The 20,920-nt window shown below is 45.8% G+C and overlaps 1 protein-coding gene and 1 pseudogene across 1 annotated transcript in view; both read left to right on the top strand.

Moving 5' to 3' along the window:
• LOC126259746 (synaptic vesicle glycoprotein 2C-like) overlaps window positions 1-19,873 on the top strand; it is a 158,864-nt gene extending 138,991 nt beyond the window's left edge. Inside the window, exons 9-12 of the mRNA XM_049956736.1 lie at window positions 5,826-5,940; window positions 6,063-6,222; window positions 14,194-14,321; window positions 19,581-19,873. Of these exons, the coding sequence (XP_049812693.1) occupies window positions 5,826-5,940; window positions 6,063-6,222; window positions 14,194-14,321; window positions 19,581-19,636 (459 nt within the window). The 3' untranslated portion in view covers window positions 19,637-19,873. The remainder of the gene's footprint in view (window positions 1-5,825; window positions 5,941-6,062; window positions 6,223-14,193; window positions 14,322-19,580) is intronic.
• LOC126261188 (5S ribosomal RNA) lies at window positions 17,712-17,829 on the top strand (annotated as a pseudogene).
• Window positions 19,874-20,920: the final 1,047 nt, after the last annotated feature.

The raw sequence follows: 20,920 nt of genomic DNA, 5'->3' as shown, positions 1-20,920 counted from the left end.
TAAAACTAAGGTGTTTCAGATAGGTTCCGATAACATATTTTGGTTTCCCCAGTTTAAGGATCTCAAAATTTCTTCTATGGGTGTTGAGAAGAGATTTTATTTTATGAAAACTCTTTGCCTGACTTGTTTGCAGCTTAAAATTTTCCATTACTTAAAATGATCCAATGTACTATATTCAGCTGTACAGCTCGTTCGTTCATTTCCATGATCAAAGTCTGGTTTTTCCTTGTGAATGGTGCTTGATAATTTTAGTCAATATCTTACACGTTGAAAACAGAGGCACAGACATGTAATTTTTAAGGTCTTGTCTTCTCCTTTCTTGTGAAGAAAAATAATTACAGTGTTATTATAGTTTCTGGGAATCGAATTATTTTGCAAACATTCTTCAACTCTAATTTCATTCAAATAGTTTGCTCCAGCTCTAACCATTTCGTTGTATAATCTCCCAGTGGCTTTCTTTGTTCGTATCTCGAATGACCTTATGTACCTCATCTGATATTACCTCCAGCATCACATTATTTTAATTATTATTTACCCATGTTTCTCATTCGTCTCTTAAACTACACTAACATTTTACGAAATCTTGGAATACTTATAAATTATCTCACTGTTTCAGTTAAAATGGCATCTGCCATATTCATTAGTGTACACTCATGTTCTGAAAAATACAAAGAAAAAAAAATACGTTGAACGACTAGAGACAGGACGTTTGTATTCACACGCCATGTGCAGAAATTGTTAGCTTTTGAGCCCTGTCGGCCCTCGGGTTCAAGGTCAACATCTATATCGCAGCGCAACAGCACCTACGGTAAAACGTGCCTGCGGCTCTTGTTGTCGATATAAACCGAAGGTAATGTGTGACTTGAGCAGATGCGCGAACTATACCGTCAAATCAGTGAGCTTGGAACAGGACGCGTTATTGGCACGAGAGACTGTGATGCAACCATCCGGAAAATTGCTGCTCTTGTGGGACGAAGCATCTCGGCAGTGCAACAGGTGTGTGCAGAATGGTTCATGGAAGGTCATAGAACACGCCGAGATGGGTCAGTGGGTCAGGTCACACCACCAACTCTTCCCCCCTCCCCGGCTCCTCCCGAGAAGATCGACGCCTTTCAGGACAAGTCTGCGACCTCATCAGCTCTGGTGCAACACACTCTTACACTATCAGGGCTGTCAGTTCTTAGCCATTTATTATAACATGGGTTAGGTGCACGCCGTCCACTTCTTCGCCTACTTTTGACGAATGTGCAGAAACTTGCCAGACGGCAGTGGTATGTAGAACGACATCAGTGGCGACAGGAATGGCGTCCCACATTTTGGTTCGCTGCAGACAGGGGGAGCGGCACCACAGTGACTGCATTTGCACAAGACATACAGATCCAACTGAGCGCCTTATGCTGAGGGCTGTTATGGGTATAACCACAAATCGCGGATGGTGAATGTCCAGATCACTGTGACCAGTGTGACCTACGTGGATGACATCCTGCGATCCGTATCCATTCCCTTTCTGCACAGCACTCCAGACGCCATTATTCATCTAGGCAATGCACGATCACATGCTGCTGTACGAACACGTGCCTTCTAGTTATCTGTCCCGCGAGATCACCAGACTTGTCGCCAATAGAAAATGTGTGGGATGTGGTGAAACTACGGTGGCTTCACTGTCACCCAATGTCAACCACTACAGACGGACTTTGGGGTCAGGTGAAAGCGGCACGGAACAAGTTATCAGGGCCCATGGCACAACCTGTACCTACTTGGCAACAGGACACATACTGAACAAGGAAATGATTATTTCTGCAGAACATACTAATATACGTATCCTGTGAATATGAACGTCCTCTTTCTAGTCGTTCAGGGTGTTCCGTTTTTCCTGAGCATGAGTGTAATTTAGTTTGTAGCCATCATAAGTTTTGGTTTTGTTTTCTATACACTTTTGTTTAAATAATTTCCAGTATATCATCTCACATCCTCACGAACATATTTACGAATGGTTTCACTTCATCCAGTAGATGCGCTCTTGTTCGTGCTCTCTGTTACCCGAAGCTGTTCTCTCCTCTCTAATAGATACCACGTTCCGTGCGGGATTTCCTTCGCTTTTGCTTTAGTCATTCCTGCTGCTTATTTTCGTTTTGCATACGTACAGTACATTTACTGAATAATAGCCCCTTTCATCTGTGTCTAATCTACATTGTCTAGGGTACTGAACTTGTTAGTTAATATTATTTGTTATATCTCAGCCGCGCGGGATTAGCTGAGCGGTCTAAGGCGCTGCAGTCATGGACTGTGCGGCTGATCCCGGCGGAGGTTCGAGTCCTCCCTCGGGCATGGGTGTGTGTTTGTCCTTAGGATAATTTAGATTAAATAGTGGGTAAGCTTAGGGACTGATGACCTTAGCAGTTAAGTCCCATAAGATTTCACACACATTTTGTTATATCTCAATATTCATTGATAAATTTTCAGGGTTACATTTACGATTTCCAAGCCAGTAAGTCTTTTTATTTCTAACTTCGTATCGATTTTTACTCAGCACCTTGAAAATCTATGATCATTTTCTATTCAGAATTGATCTGCAACATCTTTGGCGATGATAAACGCTAGTGTTGTTTTGTACGCTGATACATCCTCCAGCTTCCATGTTTCCACAGTTATACCATGGCAGAGTATTTACGTATCTGAACAACGAATGCACTTGTAAAACGCAAAAAAACAGGTACTAAATTGGACTAGATGGATCTTTAGGTGAAAGAACTGGTAAATATGTCGCATGCCTCATGACACGTCTTTGCCCCGTACCAGGGCACTTATCTCAGAAGCAGACATTCCAGACCAATACACTACAAAATTTCAACTGATATATTAGATATTATTATATATTATATATGCATTGAAGAGCCAAAGAAACTGATACACCTGCCTACTAACAAGGGAAACTCCCCATCGCACCCCCCCTCAGATTTAGTTATAAGTTGGCACAGTGGATAGGCCTTGAAAAACTGAACACAGATCAATTGAGAAAACAGGAAGAAGTTGTGTGGAACTATGAAAAAAATAAGCAAAAATATACAAACTGAGTAGTTCATGGGAAGATAGGCAACATCAAGGAGAGTGGCAATGGAGGAGCGTCGTGGTAACGTGAGCAGCTGCGGAACGAGAGGTCCTTGGTTCAAATCTTCCATTGAGTGAAAAGTTTAAATTTTTTTTTCAGTTTATGTGACAAACTCTTATGTTTTCATCACTTTTTTGGGAGTGATTATCACATCCACAAGAAAACCTAAATGGGGCAAGGTAGAAGAATCTTCTTACCCATTCGCCAAGTATACAAGTTAGGTGGGTCGACAACATATTCCTGTCATGTGACGCACATGCCGTCACCAGTGTCGTATAGAATATATCAGATGTGTTTTCCTGTGGAGGAATCGGTTGACCTATGACCTTGCGATCAAATGTTTTCGGTTCCGATTGGAGAGGCACGTCCTTTCGTCTACTAATCGCACGGTTTTGCGGTGCCGTCACAAAACACAGACACTAAACTTATTACAGTGAACAGAGACGTCAATGAACGAACGGACAGATAATAACTATGCAAAAATAAAGAAAGTAAAATTTTCACTCGAGGGAAGACTTGAACCAAGGACCTCTCGTGCTGCAGCTGCTCACGCTACCACGGGACCACGGCGGTCCTCAGGTCACATGATCCATGATGTTGCATATATGGCCCATGGACTACTCTGTTTGTATATTTTGCTTATTTTTTCACAGTTCCACACAACTTCTTCCTGTTTTCTCAATTGATATGTGTTCAGTTCTTCAAGGCCTATCCACTGTGCCAACTTTTAACTAAATCTGAGGGGGGTGCGATGGGGAGGTTCCCTTGTAAGTACAGGGTCCCCGCGAGCATGCGGAAGTGCCACAACACGACGTGGCATGGACTCGATTAATGTCTGAAGTAGTGCTGGAGGGAACTGACACCATGAGTCGTGGGGGGGCTGTCCATAAATCAGTAAGAGTGCGGGTGGGTGGAGATCTCTTCTGAACAACACGTTGCAAGGCATCCCAGATATGCTCAGTTATGTTCATGCCTGGGGAGTTTGTTGGCCAGCGGAAGTGTTTAAACTCAGAACAGTGTTACTGGAGGCACTCTGTAGCAATTATAGACGTTTGGGGTGTCGCATTGCCCTGGTGGAATTGCCCAAGTACCTCGGAATGCACAGTGGATATGAATGGATGCAGGTGATCATATAGGGTGCTTACGTACATGTCACACGTCAGAGTCGTATCTAGACGTATCGGGGGTCCCATACTGCTCCAACTGCACACACCCCACATCATTACAGAACCCCCACCAGCTTTAACAGTCCCCTGCTGACATGCAGGATACAGGGTTTCATGAGGTTGTCTCCATACCCGTAGACGTCCATCCGATCGATACAATTTGAAACGAGACTCATCCGACCAGGAAACATGTTTCCAGCCATCAAGAGTCCAATGTCGGTGTTGACGGGACAAGGTAAGGCGTACAGCTTTGTGTCGTGCAATCAAGGGTACACGAGTGGCCTTTCGTAACCGAAAACTCATATCGATGATGTTTCTTTGAATAATTCGCACGCTGACACTTGCTGATGGCCCAGCATTGAAATCTGCACCAATTTGCGGAAGGACTGCACTTCTATCAGGTTGAACGATTCTCTTCAGTCATCGTTGGTCCCGTTCTTGCAGGATCTTTTTCCGGCCGCAGCGATATCATGGATTTGATGTTTTAGCGTATTCGCAATATTCACGGTACGCTCGTGAAATGGTTGTGTGGGAAAATCCCCACTTCATCGCTACCTCGGAGAAGCTGTATCCCATCGCTCGTGCGACGACTGTAACACCATGTGCAAATTCACTTAAGTCTTGGTAACCTGCCATTGTAGCAGCAGTAATATACCTAACAACTGCGCCACTAATTTTTTGTCTTATACAGGTTTTGCCATCTTAGCGCCGTATTCTACCTGTTTACGTATCTCTGTATTCGAATACGTATGCCTATAGCTGTTTCTTTGGCGCTTTAGTGTATAAGCTGCCGGTTTCGGTTCATTTAACCATGTTCACACTATACAGACATAAGAGTGTGAAACTTCCTGGCAGATTAAAACTGTGTGCCTGACCGAGACTCGAACTCGGGACCTTTGCCTTTCGCGTGCAAGTGCTCTACCACCTGAGCTACCGAAGCACTACTCACGCCCAGTGCTCACAGCTTTACTTCTGCCAGTATCTCGTCTCCTACCTTCCAAACTTTACAGAAGCTCCACTGCAGAGAGAAAATCTCATTCTGGAAACATCCCCCAGGCTGTGGCTAAGCCATGTCTCCGCAATATCCTTTCTGTCAGGAGTGCTAGTTCTGCAAGATTCGCAGAAGAGCTTCTGTAAAGTTTGGAAGGTAGGAGACGAGATACTGGCAGAAGTAAAGCTGTGAGGACCGGGCGTGAGTCGTGCTTCGGTAGCTCAGATGGTAGAGCACTTGCCCGTGAAAGGCAAAGGTCCCGAGTTCGAGTCTCTGTCGGGCACACAGTTTTAATCTGCCAGGATGTTTCATATCAGCGCACACTCCGTTGCAGAGTGAAAATCTCATTCTGGATAAGAGTGTGAGTCTATCGGTGCTGCAATGCGTCTGTTTGTACTGATGGTTCATCTGTGACGCTTCGGCATTAATTGGCTGACACGTTCTGTCCATTCGACTAAACTTACCTAAAAGTTATCTTTCATAATAAGAGGAAAGAGGCACGTCATCTTGTATACAGAAAACTCTCTACGCCAGTGACTTAGGTACTGTAATTTTTCAGACAGTGGCCAACAGCCGACTTTACATCAACTCTATTATCGTGGGTGTGGTGTCTGCGTTGGGCTACAGCTGCGCGGGCCAGTTCGTCAACTGGCTGGGCTACCGAACTCTGATGAGTGAGTACCAACGACGGCCAGCGCGTATTGAGGCGTTTGCTAAGCTAGCGGTTTTTTAAAACTAACCACAGTTACTCAGGTGTGAGATTAGGATGAACTGAGGTGGTGTGTGTCTCTTGCAGTGATCTGCTTCTTCTCGAGTGGAGCTTTCGGCATCGGAGTCCAGTGGTCGACCAACACCGACCTGACGCTGGCCATGCTGTCGCTGTACCTGGCGCTCGTCGGAATCTGCTCCACCTGCATGATGGGCGTCGTCGTCACCATATTCCCCACCTCTCTAAGGTACGCTGGTGATAATACGCGGCAGAGAAACAAGAACGGTGGAGTATTTCGTTAAAAGAATTTTGCTATGAAGACCAGTTAAATGAAAACCGAACGCCTGTCACAACGGGACATGGTTCCATTGAGAAGAAATCACTGCACGCCTTAAGACATACACCCATTCAAAGACGAGACACCGAGCGAGGTGGCGCAGTGGTTAGACACTGGACTCGCATTCGGGAGGACGACGGTTCAATCCCGCGTCCGGCCATCCTGATTTAGGTTTTCCGTGATTTCCCTAAATCACTCCAAGCAAATGCCGGGATGGTTCCTCTGAAAGGCCACGGCCTACTTCCTTCCCCATCCTTCCCTAATCCGATGAGACCGATGACCACGCTGTCTGGTCTCCTTCCCCAAAACCAACCAACCAAAGACGAGACGATCAGTTCCTCTTTCGTAAAATGCGGACTGCAGCTCATTGACCCACATGTTGGATCCACTATTGCACTTCCTCGTCCGACTGAAAGCGACATTCATACGTGTCTTTCTTCAGGCCACCAAAGACGTGAAAATCACACGGCGAAAGATCCGTGCTGCACGAAGAAAATGCCACCGTCTCTCAACGAAATTGCAGGAGCATAATAGCCTTCGATTGGCAGTGTGAGGCCGGGCGTTACCAAGAAACAGGATGATTTCGTCCGACTGAATTCGCGGACGAAGAAGTGCACGGGCGGGTGTGGTTGTAGATCCGTCAGCGACCGGCCGCGTTCTGCAAAAACGGAATTGATCGTCTCGTCTTCCAGTGGGATAAATGTCTTGACACCGTGGTGATCCCGTTGTGGCGGGTGTTCGACTTCATTTGACTACTCATTATATTTTGCAATAAGTTGCAGCACACTGAATGTGTATAGGAGAGGCCTCAAAAAGGAGGTTACACATTATCATGACAGACCAGGTAACTTTTATTGAATGCTGCACTACGCTTCACAGTCACACACATACGTAACGCTATTTTTCAGTACAGTTACCAAGTCTCTGTTAGCAACGGTTGGAACGTTTTACCAATCGTCGAATTCCCCGACTATAAAAATCCGCTATTTGGACACCGATCCGTTCGAAAACATCTGTGTGAACGTTCTTAGGGTTGGAAAATCTCTTTTCTCTCACAACGTTTTTCAGCTTGCCGAAAAGACGAACTGCCTGGTGCAGGATCTTGACTTCCAGATGAGCACCACAGACGTCTGTGCGAAAAAGGGCAAATTATTGGACCATTTCTGTGCGTTTGGCCGTGACATTGAGTTGTATCCGTATACCGCCAGAAATTAACAATCAGTCCTTCAGGAATTGAGATGTTTGGCACAATAATTGTGCTTTCCTGCGTCGTACTTCAAATCTGGTGTTTATTTCTGTTTGCCTCGCCATTTCAATTGAAGCTGTGATGAACCTGTTAATCGCACCGCAGCAGAACTGTGTCTGCCGGGAACCTGTGACAGATACTCTCTTCTGTCAAAGAGTCAATCTTGTTGTGCAATGGTCTTAGCGTCGGACCACGCACGTAACTTACTTTGTGAAGTGCCTACGTAATATCGTGCGAGATTGTCCACGTGTTAAGGCACTATATTTACGTCCGAGAGGACTAGGATTAAAATCCCCTTGTTGTCATCCTAATTCAGAATCTCTATGTCTCCCTCATCACTTGAGGTGAATATTGAATCGTTACGTACCCTTCCACCATCGTTCTACAGGCTGAGCGAGTGTTCCAAACACGGCGCCGTGATAATTGACCCCCACCCTTTTTTTCTCTTTTCATGAACTCGCGGTGCCATTAACTGTGAAACAAAACACGAAAATTTTTCAGTGTGCAAGGGATTAAGCTGTAGAGAGGAACATAACGCATCCGTATCTCCCGCTATCGAGGTCGTAAGACCGGGTTCGATTCCCGGCGCGGTCAGGTATTTTCTCTGCCTCGTGATGACTGGGTGTTGTGTGATGTCCTTAGGTTAGTTAGGTTTAAGTAGTTCTAAGTTCTAGGGGACTGATGACCATAGATGTTAAGTCCCATAGTGCTCAGAGCCATTTGAACCATTTTGAGGTCGTAAGAGATGGACATGATAATCTGTGAAAACACGTTACCAATGTCACGGCGTATATAGTGTACAGAATGGCCAAGCTAGGAATGTGAGCGACAGGATAGGCAATGAATTTCATGGTAATAAATTGAAGGCATAATTGACACTGAAGTGGGTTATTGGAAGAAGGGATACAGAGGCCATGCATGGGGGAAGACATGACGGAAAACTTCAGTCTCTCCAAGAACAGTCCGTTGCGTGCCGAGGCCAGTAACAGAGAGAGCGAGCGAACCCCGAGGCCCGCTATAGCTAAATGTCTTCCGATCTGACTGGAAGAAGCTTATCGGTCGTCTGAGAAGCGCTGACAGGGCACGTGGGTCTTCGCTTCCATACCCCAGGCTTTGTGCAGTATCGAAACTACCTACACTGCTACAGTACTTACAATTAGTAACAACTATACACTGAACAGTTGGTAGACCACCCCTACCGTGGAAGAGCGTTGCATACAGCAAAGCTACAATCACCTTTGCCAACGAACGAAGTCTGTCATTGCTGCGCAACGTATTTTCACCGGGTATAGAATGGAATACTAGAAAGAGTAAGTTTACCTGCTACTGATGCTCTTTGGGATTCCAATATTAAAGAATCTGTGGAAATGCTCACTGCAGAAAACCTTATCAATCTGGACAGAGGCTGTCGGTTGGACAACACATGAAATCCCCTTACCTCCACCATCTGTTCTCAGCGTAAACGACAGACTACTATCTTTTTTGAATTATTGGCTTTCGGGGCGTGCCATCTTAATAGGGGAACGCAGTCATGGCGATACGAAAGTGAGGATAACACAACTCCCAGTCCCCAAGCCGAGAAAATCTCCGACCTGGCCGGGAATCGGACCCTGGTCCCTTCGGTTAGTAATCCGCTACACTGAATGCGGAGTTACCGAGGGGGACAGCGGACTCGTTGAGAGCCATTGAGAGCGGCAGCCCACCGGAACAGCCGAGTTTCGCGTTTGCAACATCGAGGGCACTGCCTACAAGAAGTGTTATCCTGATAGTTACAATGTGAAACGTACAGAGGACGCTAGCAATTAGTGCAACGTGGGTAGCATGTGACATACATCGTCCGCTCACCTAGATGTTCAAAATGGTTCAAATGGCTCTGAGCACTATGGGACTCAACTTCTGTGGTCATAAGTCCCCTAGAACTTAGAACTACTTAAACCTAACTAACCTAAGGACATCACACACATCCTTGCCCGAGGCAGGATTCGAACCTGCGACCGTAGCAGTCGCACGGTTCCGGACTGCGCGCCTAGAACCGCGAGACCACCGCGGCCAGCTCACCTAGATGTGCCCAGAAGAAACATCGCTGCGTGCTGCACAGCCAGCTGCACACGTGAAACACCATCGGATATTCTATGCGCCAGAAAAATTTTCAAGATTCACATCCGACTCAATCAGGTTCGGTTAGAATTGTCGAAGAAAGCGTCTGTATCCTCTATTGGGGTTTACAGTTACCTATTTATTTTAACAGACAAAATACGATAGAAGCCAGGCAGAGTCAGCGACTATGTTCTAAATTTCAATATCTGTAATTAAACAAAATTTAATCCTCTCCACCTACCTCCTCACAGATTCGTTTCTTCCAGTACCAGCATAAACTGTAGACCGTTAGATTTATTCATTGGCATTGTGGCACGTCCCTCCTGCGCAGCTCTACCCACAGAACCAATTGGGGGATTAGTTTGCTTTCAAAATTTCTTTGCAAAAAATCAAGAGATTATTTACATCAGTGGGTTAACAGTGACTAAATCCCTTGTTGTTGGTTCACTAGTTTTCTTTGTATACTGAGCTCTGCATCACTGATTATTAGTGATTTATCCATCTTCTGGAGAATTTTTGCAGCTTAAGGGTAAAGATGACCAAATGAATTTCTGTCGTTGCTCTACGTTTGCATCAGCAGGATGTTAGTGAAATAAGGGCGTGTATTAATCCCAGTCTACAACAACCAGTCCGACACTTAGTAATAGCCTCGACAAGATCAAGGACCTCAGGACTACTAGTGATCATTAGATTACTGAAACAAAATTTGTGTGTATTTTGTGGTGGCAGTTCCAGGGAAGGAACGAAGTACAAGGAGCTTTGGCTGGAACGCTCAGACGCCTGAGGTTCGACATCCAGTCTAGCTATAGATGACTTCCTGGAACCCTATTTCACAAGATGATACCATACATCTTTAGGTCGTCCCTATTCATAACTTACCTACGGTAGCGTTTTTAGAGGCGACTATACAAGATACTGAAATTTTTGTGCAAAGCAGTTTGTTCACATCGTATAATCATGCGACTGTAAAACCGCATGTCCGCTAATTATATTTGCATAGTACGGCCATAAAACTCGATTCAAGTGGGATTATTGGTTTATGGTTACTCCCATCATTACGTCCGCAGACTTTGCGGGAGGATTTCTTACACAGCCGCAGTGAGAATATAATCATAAGCGTAAATGCTTCAGTTTAAGTACTACAGATTTCACTCTATTTTAATGAGATGTTACCATATAGTCGCCCTGTTGATGTAATTTCCGAAGTTTTCTGCAGTACAGCGAATAAGAATATAGAAGTGCGGATAAGCTGCAATAAACCTCATAGTGCACGCATTATCGCAGACAAACCAGACACAAAGACAACATACGCCGTAGTAATAGAGAGTGGATTGAAAAATCAGCCAACCAATTGCAAATAAAGGTTTATTATCCCTTTACCATGGTTTCGATATTTGTAAATACACTCCTGGAAATTGAAATAAGAACACCGTGAATTCATTGTCCCAGGAAGGGGAAACTTTATTGACACATTCCTGGGGTCAGATACATCACATGATCACACTGACAGAACCACAGGCACATAGGCACAGGCAACAGAGCATGCACAATGTCGGCACCAGTACAGTGTATATCCACCTTTCGCAGCAATGCAGGCTGCTATTCTCCCATGGAGACGATCGTAGAGATGCTGGATGTAGTCCTGTGGAACGGCTTGCCATGTCATTTCCACCTGGCGCCTCAGTTGGACCAGCGTTCGTGCTGGACGTGCAGACCGCGTGAGACGACGCTTCATCCAGTCCCAAACCTGCTCAATGGGGGACAGATCCGGAGATCTTGCTGGCCAGGGTAGTTGACTTACACCTTCTAGAGCACGGTGGGTGGCACGGGATACATGCGGACGTGCATTGTCCTGTTGGAACAGCAAGTTCCCTTGCCGGTCTGGGAATGGTAGAACGATGGGTTCGATGACGGTTTGGATGTACCGTGCACTATTCAGTGTCCCCTCGACGATCACCAGTGGTGTACGGCCAGTGTAGGAGATCGCTCCCCACACCATGATGCCGGGTGTTGGCCCTGTGTGCCTCGGTCGTATGCAGTCCTGATTGTGGCGCTCACCTGCACGGCGCCAAACACGCATACGACCATCATTGGCACCAAGGCAGAAGCGACTCTCATCGCTGAAGACGACACGTCTCCATTCGTCCCTCCATTCACGCCTGTCGCGACACCACTGGAGGCGGGCTGCACGATGTTGGGGCGTGAGCGGAAGACGGCCTAACGGTGTGCGGGACCGTAGCCCAGCTTCATGGAGACGGTTGCGAATGGTCCTCGCCGATACCCCAGGAGCAACAGTGTCCCTAATTTGCTGGGAAGTGGCGGTGCGGTCCCCTACGGCACTGCGTAGGATCCTACGGTCTTGGCGTGCATCCGTGCGTCGCTGCGGTCCGGTCCCAGGTCGACGGGCACGTGCACCTTCCGCCGACCACTGGCGACAACATCGATGTACTGTGGAGACCTCACGCCCCACGTGTTGAGCAATTCGGCGGTACGTCCACCCGGCCTCCCGCATGCCCACTATACGCCCTCGCTCAAAGTCCGTCAACTGCACATACGGTTCACGTCCACGCTGTCGCGGCATGCTACCAGTGTTAAAGACTGCGATGGAGCTCCGTATGCCACGGCAAACTGGCTGACACTGACGGCGGCGGTGCACAAATGCTGCGCAGCTAGCGCCATTCGACGGCCAACACCGCGGTTCCTGGTGTGTCCGCTGTGCCGTGCGTGTGATCATTGCTTGTACAGCCCTCTCGCAGTGTCCGGAGCAAGTATGCTGGGTCTGACACACCGGTGTCAATGTGTTCTTTTTTCCATTTCCAGGAGTGTATATCTTCTTCAGGAGAATTGGCCTTACTACATCACATGATGCCACAATAGTTTAGATGAAGCCGAGCGGCTCTTGCCATAAACGAAATTGATGAAACAGTTATTGGAAGACGTGGCTTTAGATAGCGCCAGATCAGGGATTTTTCAGTCTATTCAGAATTACATAGTTGCTGTTTCGCAGCCATGTTTCAGATTTTGTAATACAGGGAGCGGCAGGAGGAATGGTCAGTAATCCGGAATATGACATGAACGATCATTCGAAGCAAAAGAGTCTGGTAGATATGGACTTCAAAACGCATACTTTAAGAGCTATGAGCAGTTCATCATCCTACATGCAGCGAAACACATTTCTTCTATTGCAAGCTCTTTGCTTTCCATATTTTGAGAGGTGGCAGTAAGGACAATAATGTCCAGGAAAAAGGGGCTTCGAAGTGCATAACTTAAGAGCTATGATCACTCGTTCACGTTCCCTACTGTGAAACACATCTCTTCTACTAAAAAAGGTGCTCATAGCTCTTAAGGAATGGATTCTAGAACCCATGATTGTTAGAAAATTTTGTACTGTTTCATCCTTAGTACCTCCTCCAAAAATACGGAAAGAAAAGATCCTGAAGTAGAAGAGATTTGTTTCACAGTGTTTAAAGATGAAGAAGTGGTCTCTGCTCTTAAGGTACGCATTTTACAGACATTTTTGCTTGGAATGATCGTTCCAGTCATATCAGTGAATATCAACCATTCCTCCTATGACACCGTGTACAGACACTATTTAGATTCTATGAGGACGCTGTATAGAGTACATTAAAATTGCTTTACAAATATTGAGGAAGGAGTCCTCAACTGATGAAACAAAAATAATGCTACATATTAAGTTGTTTCAGTTATAACTGAAAAAGCATTGTTCAGTGCACACCCTGACTACGTTCACAGGAAATGTCAGATGTTATTAAAGCACAGAAACTGACAGACTGATCAAAATGATACTTTCATGCAGTCCTCGTATTGCGGACTGCCCTGCAGGTGGTGTGAAGACCTTATAAGCTTTCCATGACACAATGACACAGCCTTTCCGTATTCGGAACGTCCTCTACGAAAATTTATCCTTTTAGGTGTTTCCACAGACAAATAGTCAAAGGGCATAGGTCGTATGAACGTGCATGCCATTTGACTTGTATTCCATACGATTGACGTCGGGCAGTGCATCCCGAACATTCTGAGTTTAAAGTCCTGGAGATCCAAATCGTCAATGCTAACCTCATCATTGGTTGAACAGGTGCAGAGAAAAACCGACTACTAACTCAGATAATGGTTGATAAGTCGAACGGAACATTTGTCATACGTCGAAAATTCCTCATCGACTGTTAAAAAAGTTACTGTAACACCACTAATGCTGGAAAAACTTAATTCCCTTTCCAAATATCTGCTTGGTTTCCTTCACGGTCCGATCGATATACAGGTTGAACAACAGATATCCGAATTAAATCATTCTGGGAAATAGGCCGCTTCATTCTAAAACACCAAAACAACTGAAATACTGACACTTCGACGGAATGACATCTAAGCACTGACTGCCATGTCAGCACTGACAGAAGCTGACTAGCTCATAACCTATATGAGACTGCTATCAACAGATGCTAAAGAATGAAAAATTCAGTCGATTTTATCTGTTACCGGCAAACAGTACGCGCTGGAACTCGGTCGTTTCTATGTTACAGGACCACGGCTGTCAGCCTGACGATGATGTTCGGCCGAATCGCTGCTCTATCGGGCAATGTCATCTTCCCTGTGCTCCTGGACATAAGCTGTCAGCTGCCCTTCTTCATTGTTAGCGGTGTCAATATAGGTAAGTATTATATCTATCTGCCAAGGCTTGTACTTGCTGAAGGTTGTACTGAGTAATTCAGGGATGATAAATGTGCGGAAATTTGGAAATTTGGGGCCAAACTGCTGAGATCATCGGTCCCTAAGCTTACGCACTACTTAATCTAACTCAGACTAACTTACGCTAAGGACAGCACACACACCTATGCCCGAGGGAGGACTCGAACCTCTGACGGGGAGAGCCATGCGGACCGTGAAAAGGAGCCCTAGACGGCGCGTGGCCAATATAAAGGTGCGGAGTCAGTGCAAAGTAAGGGGTGTGTTTCATGAATATGCTGATATAACACACGTGATTACACTCCCCTATCAAAAGTATTCGGACACGTACAAGACAGTAATGTGGAACGCGTTCAACCTCCGCCTACACGACTGCTTGAACAACGGTGGGGACACTTTCAATGGGATGACTGGATGTTTGTGGAAAACAGTAGCCATTCTTCCCCAAGAGTCGAAACCAGAGAAGGCAGCGATGGTCGCTATGGTCTGGAGGGAAGTCGTTATTGTAACTTAATTAAGTTCAAGTCGGGACTCTGGACAGGCCAAACCATTTCAACAATGTTATTGTCCACGAACCATTACCTCGCGATGCTGCTTTACTCTGAGCCAAAACATTATGACACGTGCTCAATAGCTTGTTTGCCCGTCTTTGGAACGAAATACATCACTGATTCTACGTATCAGAAATGCGACAGTTTGTTGGTAGGTTTATGGGCGTATGTGGCAAGAGATGTCTATGCAAAGTTTATTTAATTCCTTTAAATGACGGGTCACTGACTTTCGTACGCGGTGATGGTGACCGATAGCGAGCTAGATGGTTTCCATAGGATCTACATCAGGCGAATCTGCTGGCCGAGACGTCAATGAGCGTTCACTAAAATGTTCAAAGAACTGTAGCTCAGTTCCGGCTCCGAGACACGGACAGTAACACTGCTGAAAAATGACATGACCGTCGGGGAAGACATCAAGCCTGAAGCGATCGATGCAGGTGGTTCGCTGCTGTCAGCGTGTCTTCGATTACTACCACAGGTAGTACCTGCAAGCGCAAGAGAATGTCTCCTATAGCATAATTAGCACAATACTGCTCCCATAAGCCTGCGCCTGTGGCACACAGCACGTTCCGAGCCGCCGTTCATCTCGATGACGCCATCCGTGGGGACGACCATCGACCTAGCAAAAATGTGATTCATTCGAAGAGCTGACGCGTATCCATTGATTGGCGATCGAATCCCGATGGTCCCGTGTCCATTACAATCTAGCTGTCGATATCGTCGGGTCAACGTGTGAGCGTGTAGGAGTGGTCTGCTGCGGAGCTCCACGTTCAACTATGTACGATGAACGGTGTGCTCCGAAACAGTTCCGCGTGCACCAGTTTTGTGCTCTTTCGGCAGAGATACCACAGATCACCATCTGTCCTACTTTACAGACCAGACAAGCCTCTCAACCCCACGTTCTGTGGAGAGTCGTAGACGTCGAAGCATTCAGCGACTAGTGGTAGTTTCACTGTCCTTCTACCCCTCCCCATAGATGCTCACGTGAGTCGCACCGAAACATTGGACCATCTGCGCCGTTTCCGAGACACCCGTTTACTGGGGGTGCGTAATAATTGTCAAAGTTGCTTACCTCAATGGATTTCACCATCTGCATCCCATATCTTCAGTAAGGTGACACCCGTCCGCGTCTGCTCCGCTTTCATACTTTTGTTACTGCGTCATACGCCGACAATGCCACCAGGTGGCACCGAACGTTGCGGTGGGCAGCGGTCATAATGTTTTGGCTCATCAGTGTATGACAGGGTGCATTGCCGTGCTGACACAATCAATCATCGTTTCCGAACTGTTCCTCTCCGGTACGCAGTATAAAATTCTGCAAAATGTATTCGTATCGTTCGGCACTTAGTGTTTTCTGAAGCACAATAAGGAGATTACTCCCTAACAACGGAAAACACCACCCTATCGGAACATCTTCCATGCTTCACTATTGGCACTACTCATGATGGTAGGTAGCGATCTCCAGGCATCGCCAAACACAAGCCCTTCCGTGCGATTGCCACAGGATATAGCGTGAATTATCACTCCAAATCATTCGTTTTCTCGTTGTTCAACGGCGACGTTCTTTACACCACCTCAAGCGTCACTTAGTACTGACTATTGAAATGTGTAGCCTGTGAGGAACTGCTCCATCATTCAGTGTAACTTCCTACGAACAGTTATTGTGGTAACTGGACTTTTGGTAGCACCTCGGAACTCATGAGTGATTCCTTCGCTGACGCCATGAGAATTTTTACAACCACACTCCGGAATGCTCGACGGTTCCTGTCCTTCTGTACATGAGGTGTGCCTGATCTTGGTTTAAGTGTGGTTGTTCCTTGGCGTTTGCACATCACCAACCGTCGACATGGACAGCTTTAGTAAGATTGAAATATCCCTGATGGATGTGTTAGTCCGGATATACACTATGACCAGCCCACGTTCGAAGACATTGAGCGCTACTGACGGACCTATTCTGCCGTGACTGCTTCTCTACTGACAACACGATACGCTCCACCTCCTTTTACACTGGTGGGTCCGCCTCTCGTGACATCTAGTAGTCAGTTACGCATTACAAAGAGGTGTCCGGATACTTATTACCAGATAGTGTCGGAGGACGAAGCACGCTATAAGGAAGAGATCTGACCGTTGTCGATACAAATAAAATGTGGTATTGAGGTTCGATTCCATTGGGAACGATGATCCCAACGACCGCAGTATTAGTATAACAAACAACGAGAAAAAACAAACCAGAAAAATGCAAACAAGAAAAGTGGTAGCCTCAGCCCGTAAGTGGTTTGAGATCATTTACTGCAGCAAATCGATTTACACAGTAACTGAAATCGATATGCTGTAGTAAATGATTTTAGAACCTCCTGCGACCGAGGGTGCCATTTTTATTGTTTACAAAATGTCATATCTCAAGTTTCCTGACATATATTAGTAGAGTTACTTTCCATTTTTTTTACAACTGTGCTGTATAGGAATGCGGGATACTATTTTTAGTAATACCGCGTATTTCGTATTTTGACAAAATAAATGTTATACTTAGAAGTGAGTAGGAAAGATGTTCTGTAATTTGAGCAACTGCGATGTCAGCTTAGCTCCGTCCATACTTGCGTCCAAGTGACGCAGTGACGCTGCAACCCTCGGAAGTATATCCTAAGAGTGAAGCGGTAGCTAGCACAAGTCCACGCACACATCATACACATCAGTGTTAATGTGAGGGTGCTACGTCGTTTGAAGTCTCCTGCGCATTGTTGCTTCCTTGTATCAGTTGAAAACCATACAGAAACATAAATTTAACCTTACTGGAGCAAGACAAAGCCAACGGCCTTGCCGCAGTGGTAACACCGGTTCCCGTCAGATCACTGGAGTTAAGCACTGTCGAGCTGGGCTAGCACTTGGATGGGTGACCATCCGGTCTGCCGAGCGCTGTTGGCTATCGGGGTGCTTTCAGCCCTTGTGAGGCAATCTGAGGAGCTACTTGATTGAGAAGTAGCGGCTCCGGTCTCGTAAACAGACATACGGCTGGGAGAGCGGTGTGCTGACCACATGCCCCTCCATATACGCAACCAGTGACGCCTGTGGGCTGAGGGTGACACGGCGGCCGGTCGGTGCCGTTGGACCTTCCAAGGCCTGGCTCAGATGGCTCTGAGCACTATGGGACTCAACTGCTGAGGTCATTAGTCCCCTAGAACTTAGAACTAGTTAAACCTAACTAACCTAAGGACATCACAAACATCCATGCCCGAGGCAGGATTCGAACCTGCGACCGTAGCGGTCTTGCGGTTCCAGACTGCAGCGCCTTTAACCGCACGGCCACTTCGGCCGGCATCCAAGGCCTGTTCGGACGAAGTTCAGTTTAGTTCTAGAGCAAGACAAAACCGTAGAGAATTAATTTCATGGGCTGTGCAGCTGGTCCTGGCGGAGGTTCAAGTCCTCCCTCGGGCATGGGTGTGTGTGTGTGTTTGTCCTTAGGATAATTTTGGTTAAGTAATGTGTAAGCTTAGGGACTGATGACCTTGGCAGTTAAGTCCCTTAAGATTTCACGCACATTTTTTGAACAATTAATTTCAAGCAAAAGGGGGGGGGGGGAGGTGACAGCTATGAACTATGATATCAGAAAATTGTACAACAAAACTTAATTTGTAACAGGGAATCACTATGTATAAAAACGACAATACTCTTACTCAAGACAATTAAATCGTCAGAAATTAATGTATGTGCGCTATATTTACTTCTGAACTGGCAGAAGTGGTAAACTTCAGGATGGCAATGCTTTGTGCCTGATCCCTGCCACGGATAACAATAGCAATAATTATAATAATAATAATAATGTGTAGGCCCTACAACAGTGTAGTAGTCATTACACAATTACTAATGTGTCGTGCTGTTAATCAGTTGTTTATTTGTTGCAAAACGAATAGTGAAGCAATTTATGGTACATTGTAGGGACAGTCTTATGAAAAAGAGGTGGTAGTAATGATGTGTCAAAAACGATTTAGTTTCGTGACCGAAACACAGTTGATCCCTTTTGTATTTTACCTCTTAGAAAATTTCAAATGGTTCAAATGGCTCTGAGCACTATGGGACGTAACATCAGAGGTCATCAGTCCCCTAGAACTTAGAACTACTTAAACCTAACTAACCTAATGACATCACACACATCCATGCCCGAGGCAGGATTCGAACCTGCGACCGTAGCGGTCACGCGGTTCCAGACTGAAGCGCCTAGAAAATTTCATTTTATCCCTCTGGGAATAGATCAGATATCACTAATCTAAAGTCATAGGTGTCTCATACAGAAACTAATTTTAAATATATTTCATGGTGTTCGTTTTGTCGATTTAGTGTTAGTGGCTGAGGAAAGCCATACTAAATTCTGCAAGGAATGTTTTGATACAAAGAGCCTAGACAGCATGTGCTACTATACTGCGCCGGCCGGAGTGGCCGAGCGGTTCTAGGCGCTGCAGTCTGGAACCGCGCTACCGCTACGGTCGCAGGCTAGAATCCTGCCTCGGGCATGGATGTGTGTGATGTCCTTAGGTTAGTTAGGTTTAAGTAGTTCTAAGTTCTAGGGGACTGATGACCTCAGAAGTTAAGTCGCATAGTGCTCAGAGCCTACTATGCTGCAAAAACTGAGCCACCATCCATAAAGATCTATGTCTGAAAAGCACTTCTGCACGTTTCAGCTAACGCTGCTTTCACCCGCTTGCTGCCCGTCACCAAGGGAAAGACGTTAGCGTGAAGCACGTGGAGCCACACACTGGTAAAGCTAAGAGTGAAGCAGTTCCGGGTGTCGGTAACGACGCTGCGGTACCTACGGTCGACTCAGCGGGTCACTGCTGAGATGTCAACATTCTTCACTGCAGGCACATCTTCTCGTCTTCTACTTAAACTGCCGGGTGCGCTATGTCCCTCGTAAACACCGTGTGTGTGATAACGCAGCTCAACGGTTCCTCATCAAAGTGAGGAACGTCTCAGTATTGACTTGTACATGTTTAACTTATTTATCACAATAAATTCTTTTGTTTTTTTTTTACCTAGAGATCCCCGTATATACTTTTCTTTTAGAAACTATTCCAGATTTATCTAATTCAGGAAAATGCTGGAGCTATTAAGTCGTGTGGCAGTGCCATCTGGAAGACTCCAAGGAGTAGTTTTAGCCATTTTGGCCGGTAAGGGTTTTGACTATATCCAACATGTTCATCCTCAGACAATCAGTAATTGTAATGATAATTAAAACTATTCTCATTTGTTTTTCAGTCGCAGCTGCAATTTTTAATAACATTGCATGTTTCGGTCACTCTGGATGATCTTCAGATGTAAGTGGTTGTGCCAGCAATCCGTCTTGTTTGTTAATAACCCCATTCCGTGTACTGCACTCTGATATGAGGTATTGGACAGGCAAGACGAGTTGCTGACGCAATTGCTTGGATCTGAAGATGCTCCATAGTGATCGAAACATTTCATGTAATGTAAAATGTATAACTGAGACTGAAGGATAAAAGTAGAAACGGTTTCCTTCTGCCCTTTTGCTTGCGGGTATGTAAGATGTGTCTGACGTGTGTATGTGAAGTGAAGGTGAGTGTAATTGATGCATGTGTAGGGTGGTGTTACTTTTTTTTGTTTGTATAATGCTAACGAGAGAAGCCGGATGGTGTCGCCACAGAACACACGCTTCTCGAATAGCACCAAAAGGGCATCCAAACGTAACATTCCGATCCAACAGACGAGATGATCATCAACATTATCGAGTGCCCTCACTTCATGAGATGCTGTGGAGAGGTTTGGAACATAATCCTAGACACTGACACAAAGTGTGGTGTTCAGGAGCTTTATGCTACTACATCTCTCCTCCCCTTGCCAGCTGTTTTAGCAACAGCCACAGGTAAGACTGCTGAAGCAGCCGAGTGGTTTGCAGGCCTGTCACTGATGAAATCCTGCAGCTAATTGATACAATAATACTGGCGTAGCATTGTGCAACACAGCTATCTATCGTAGTAATTATCTGGGTTAGTATATGCCAAGG

The sequence above is a fragment of the Schistocerca nitens genome, chromosome 5 (genome assembly GCF_023898315.1).
Source record: "Schistocerca nitens isolate TAMUIC-IGC-003100 chromosome 5, iqSchNite1.1, whole genome shotgun sequence".
Taxonomy (NCBI): Eukaryota; Metazoa; Arthropoda; class Insecta; order Orthoptera; family Acrididae; genus Schistocerca; species Schistocerca nitens.
Note: the sequence above shows the minus strand (reverse complement) of the source record. Positions and strands in the feature narration are given on the sequence as shown.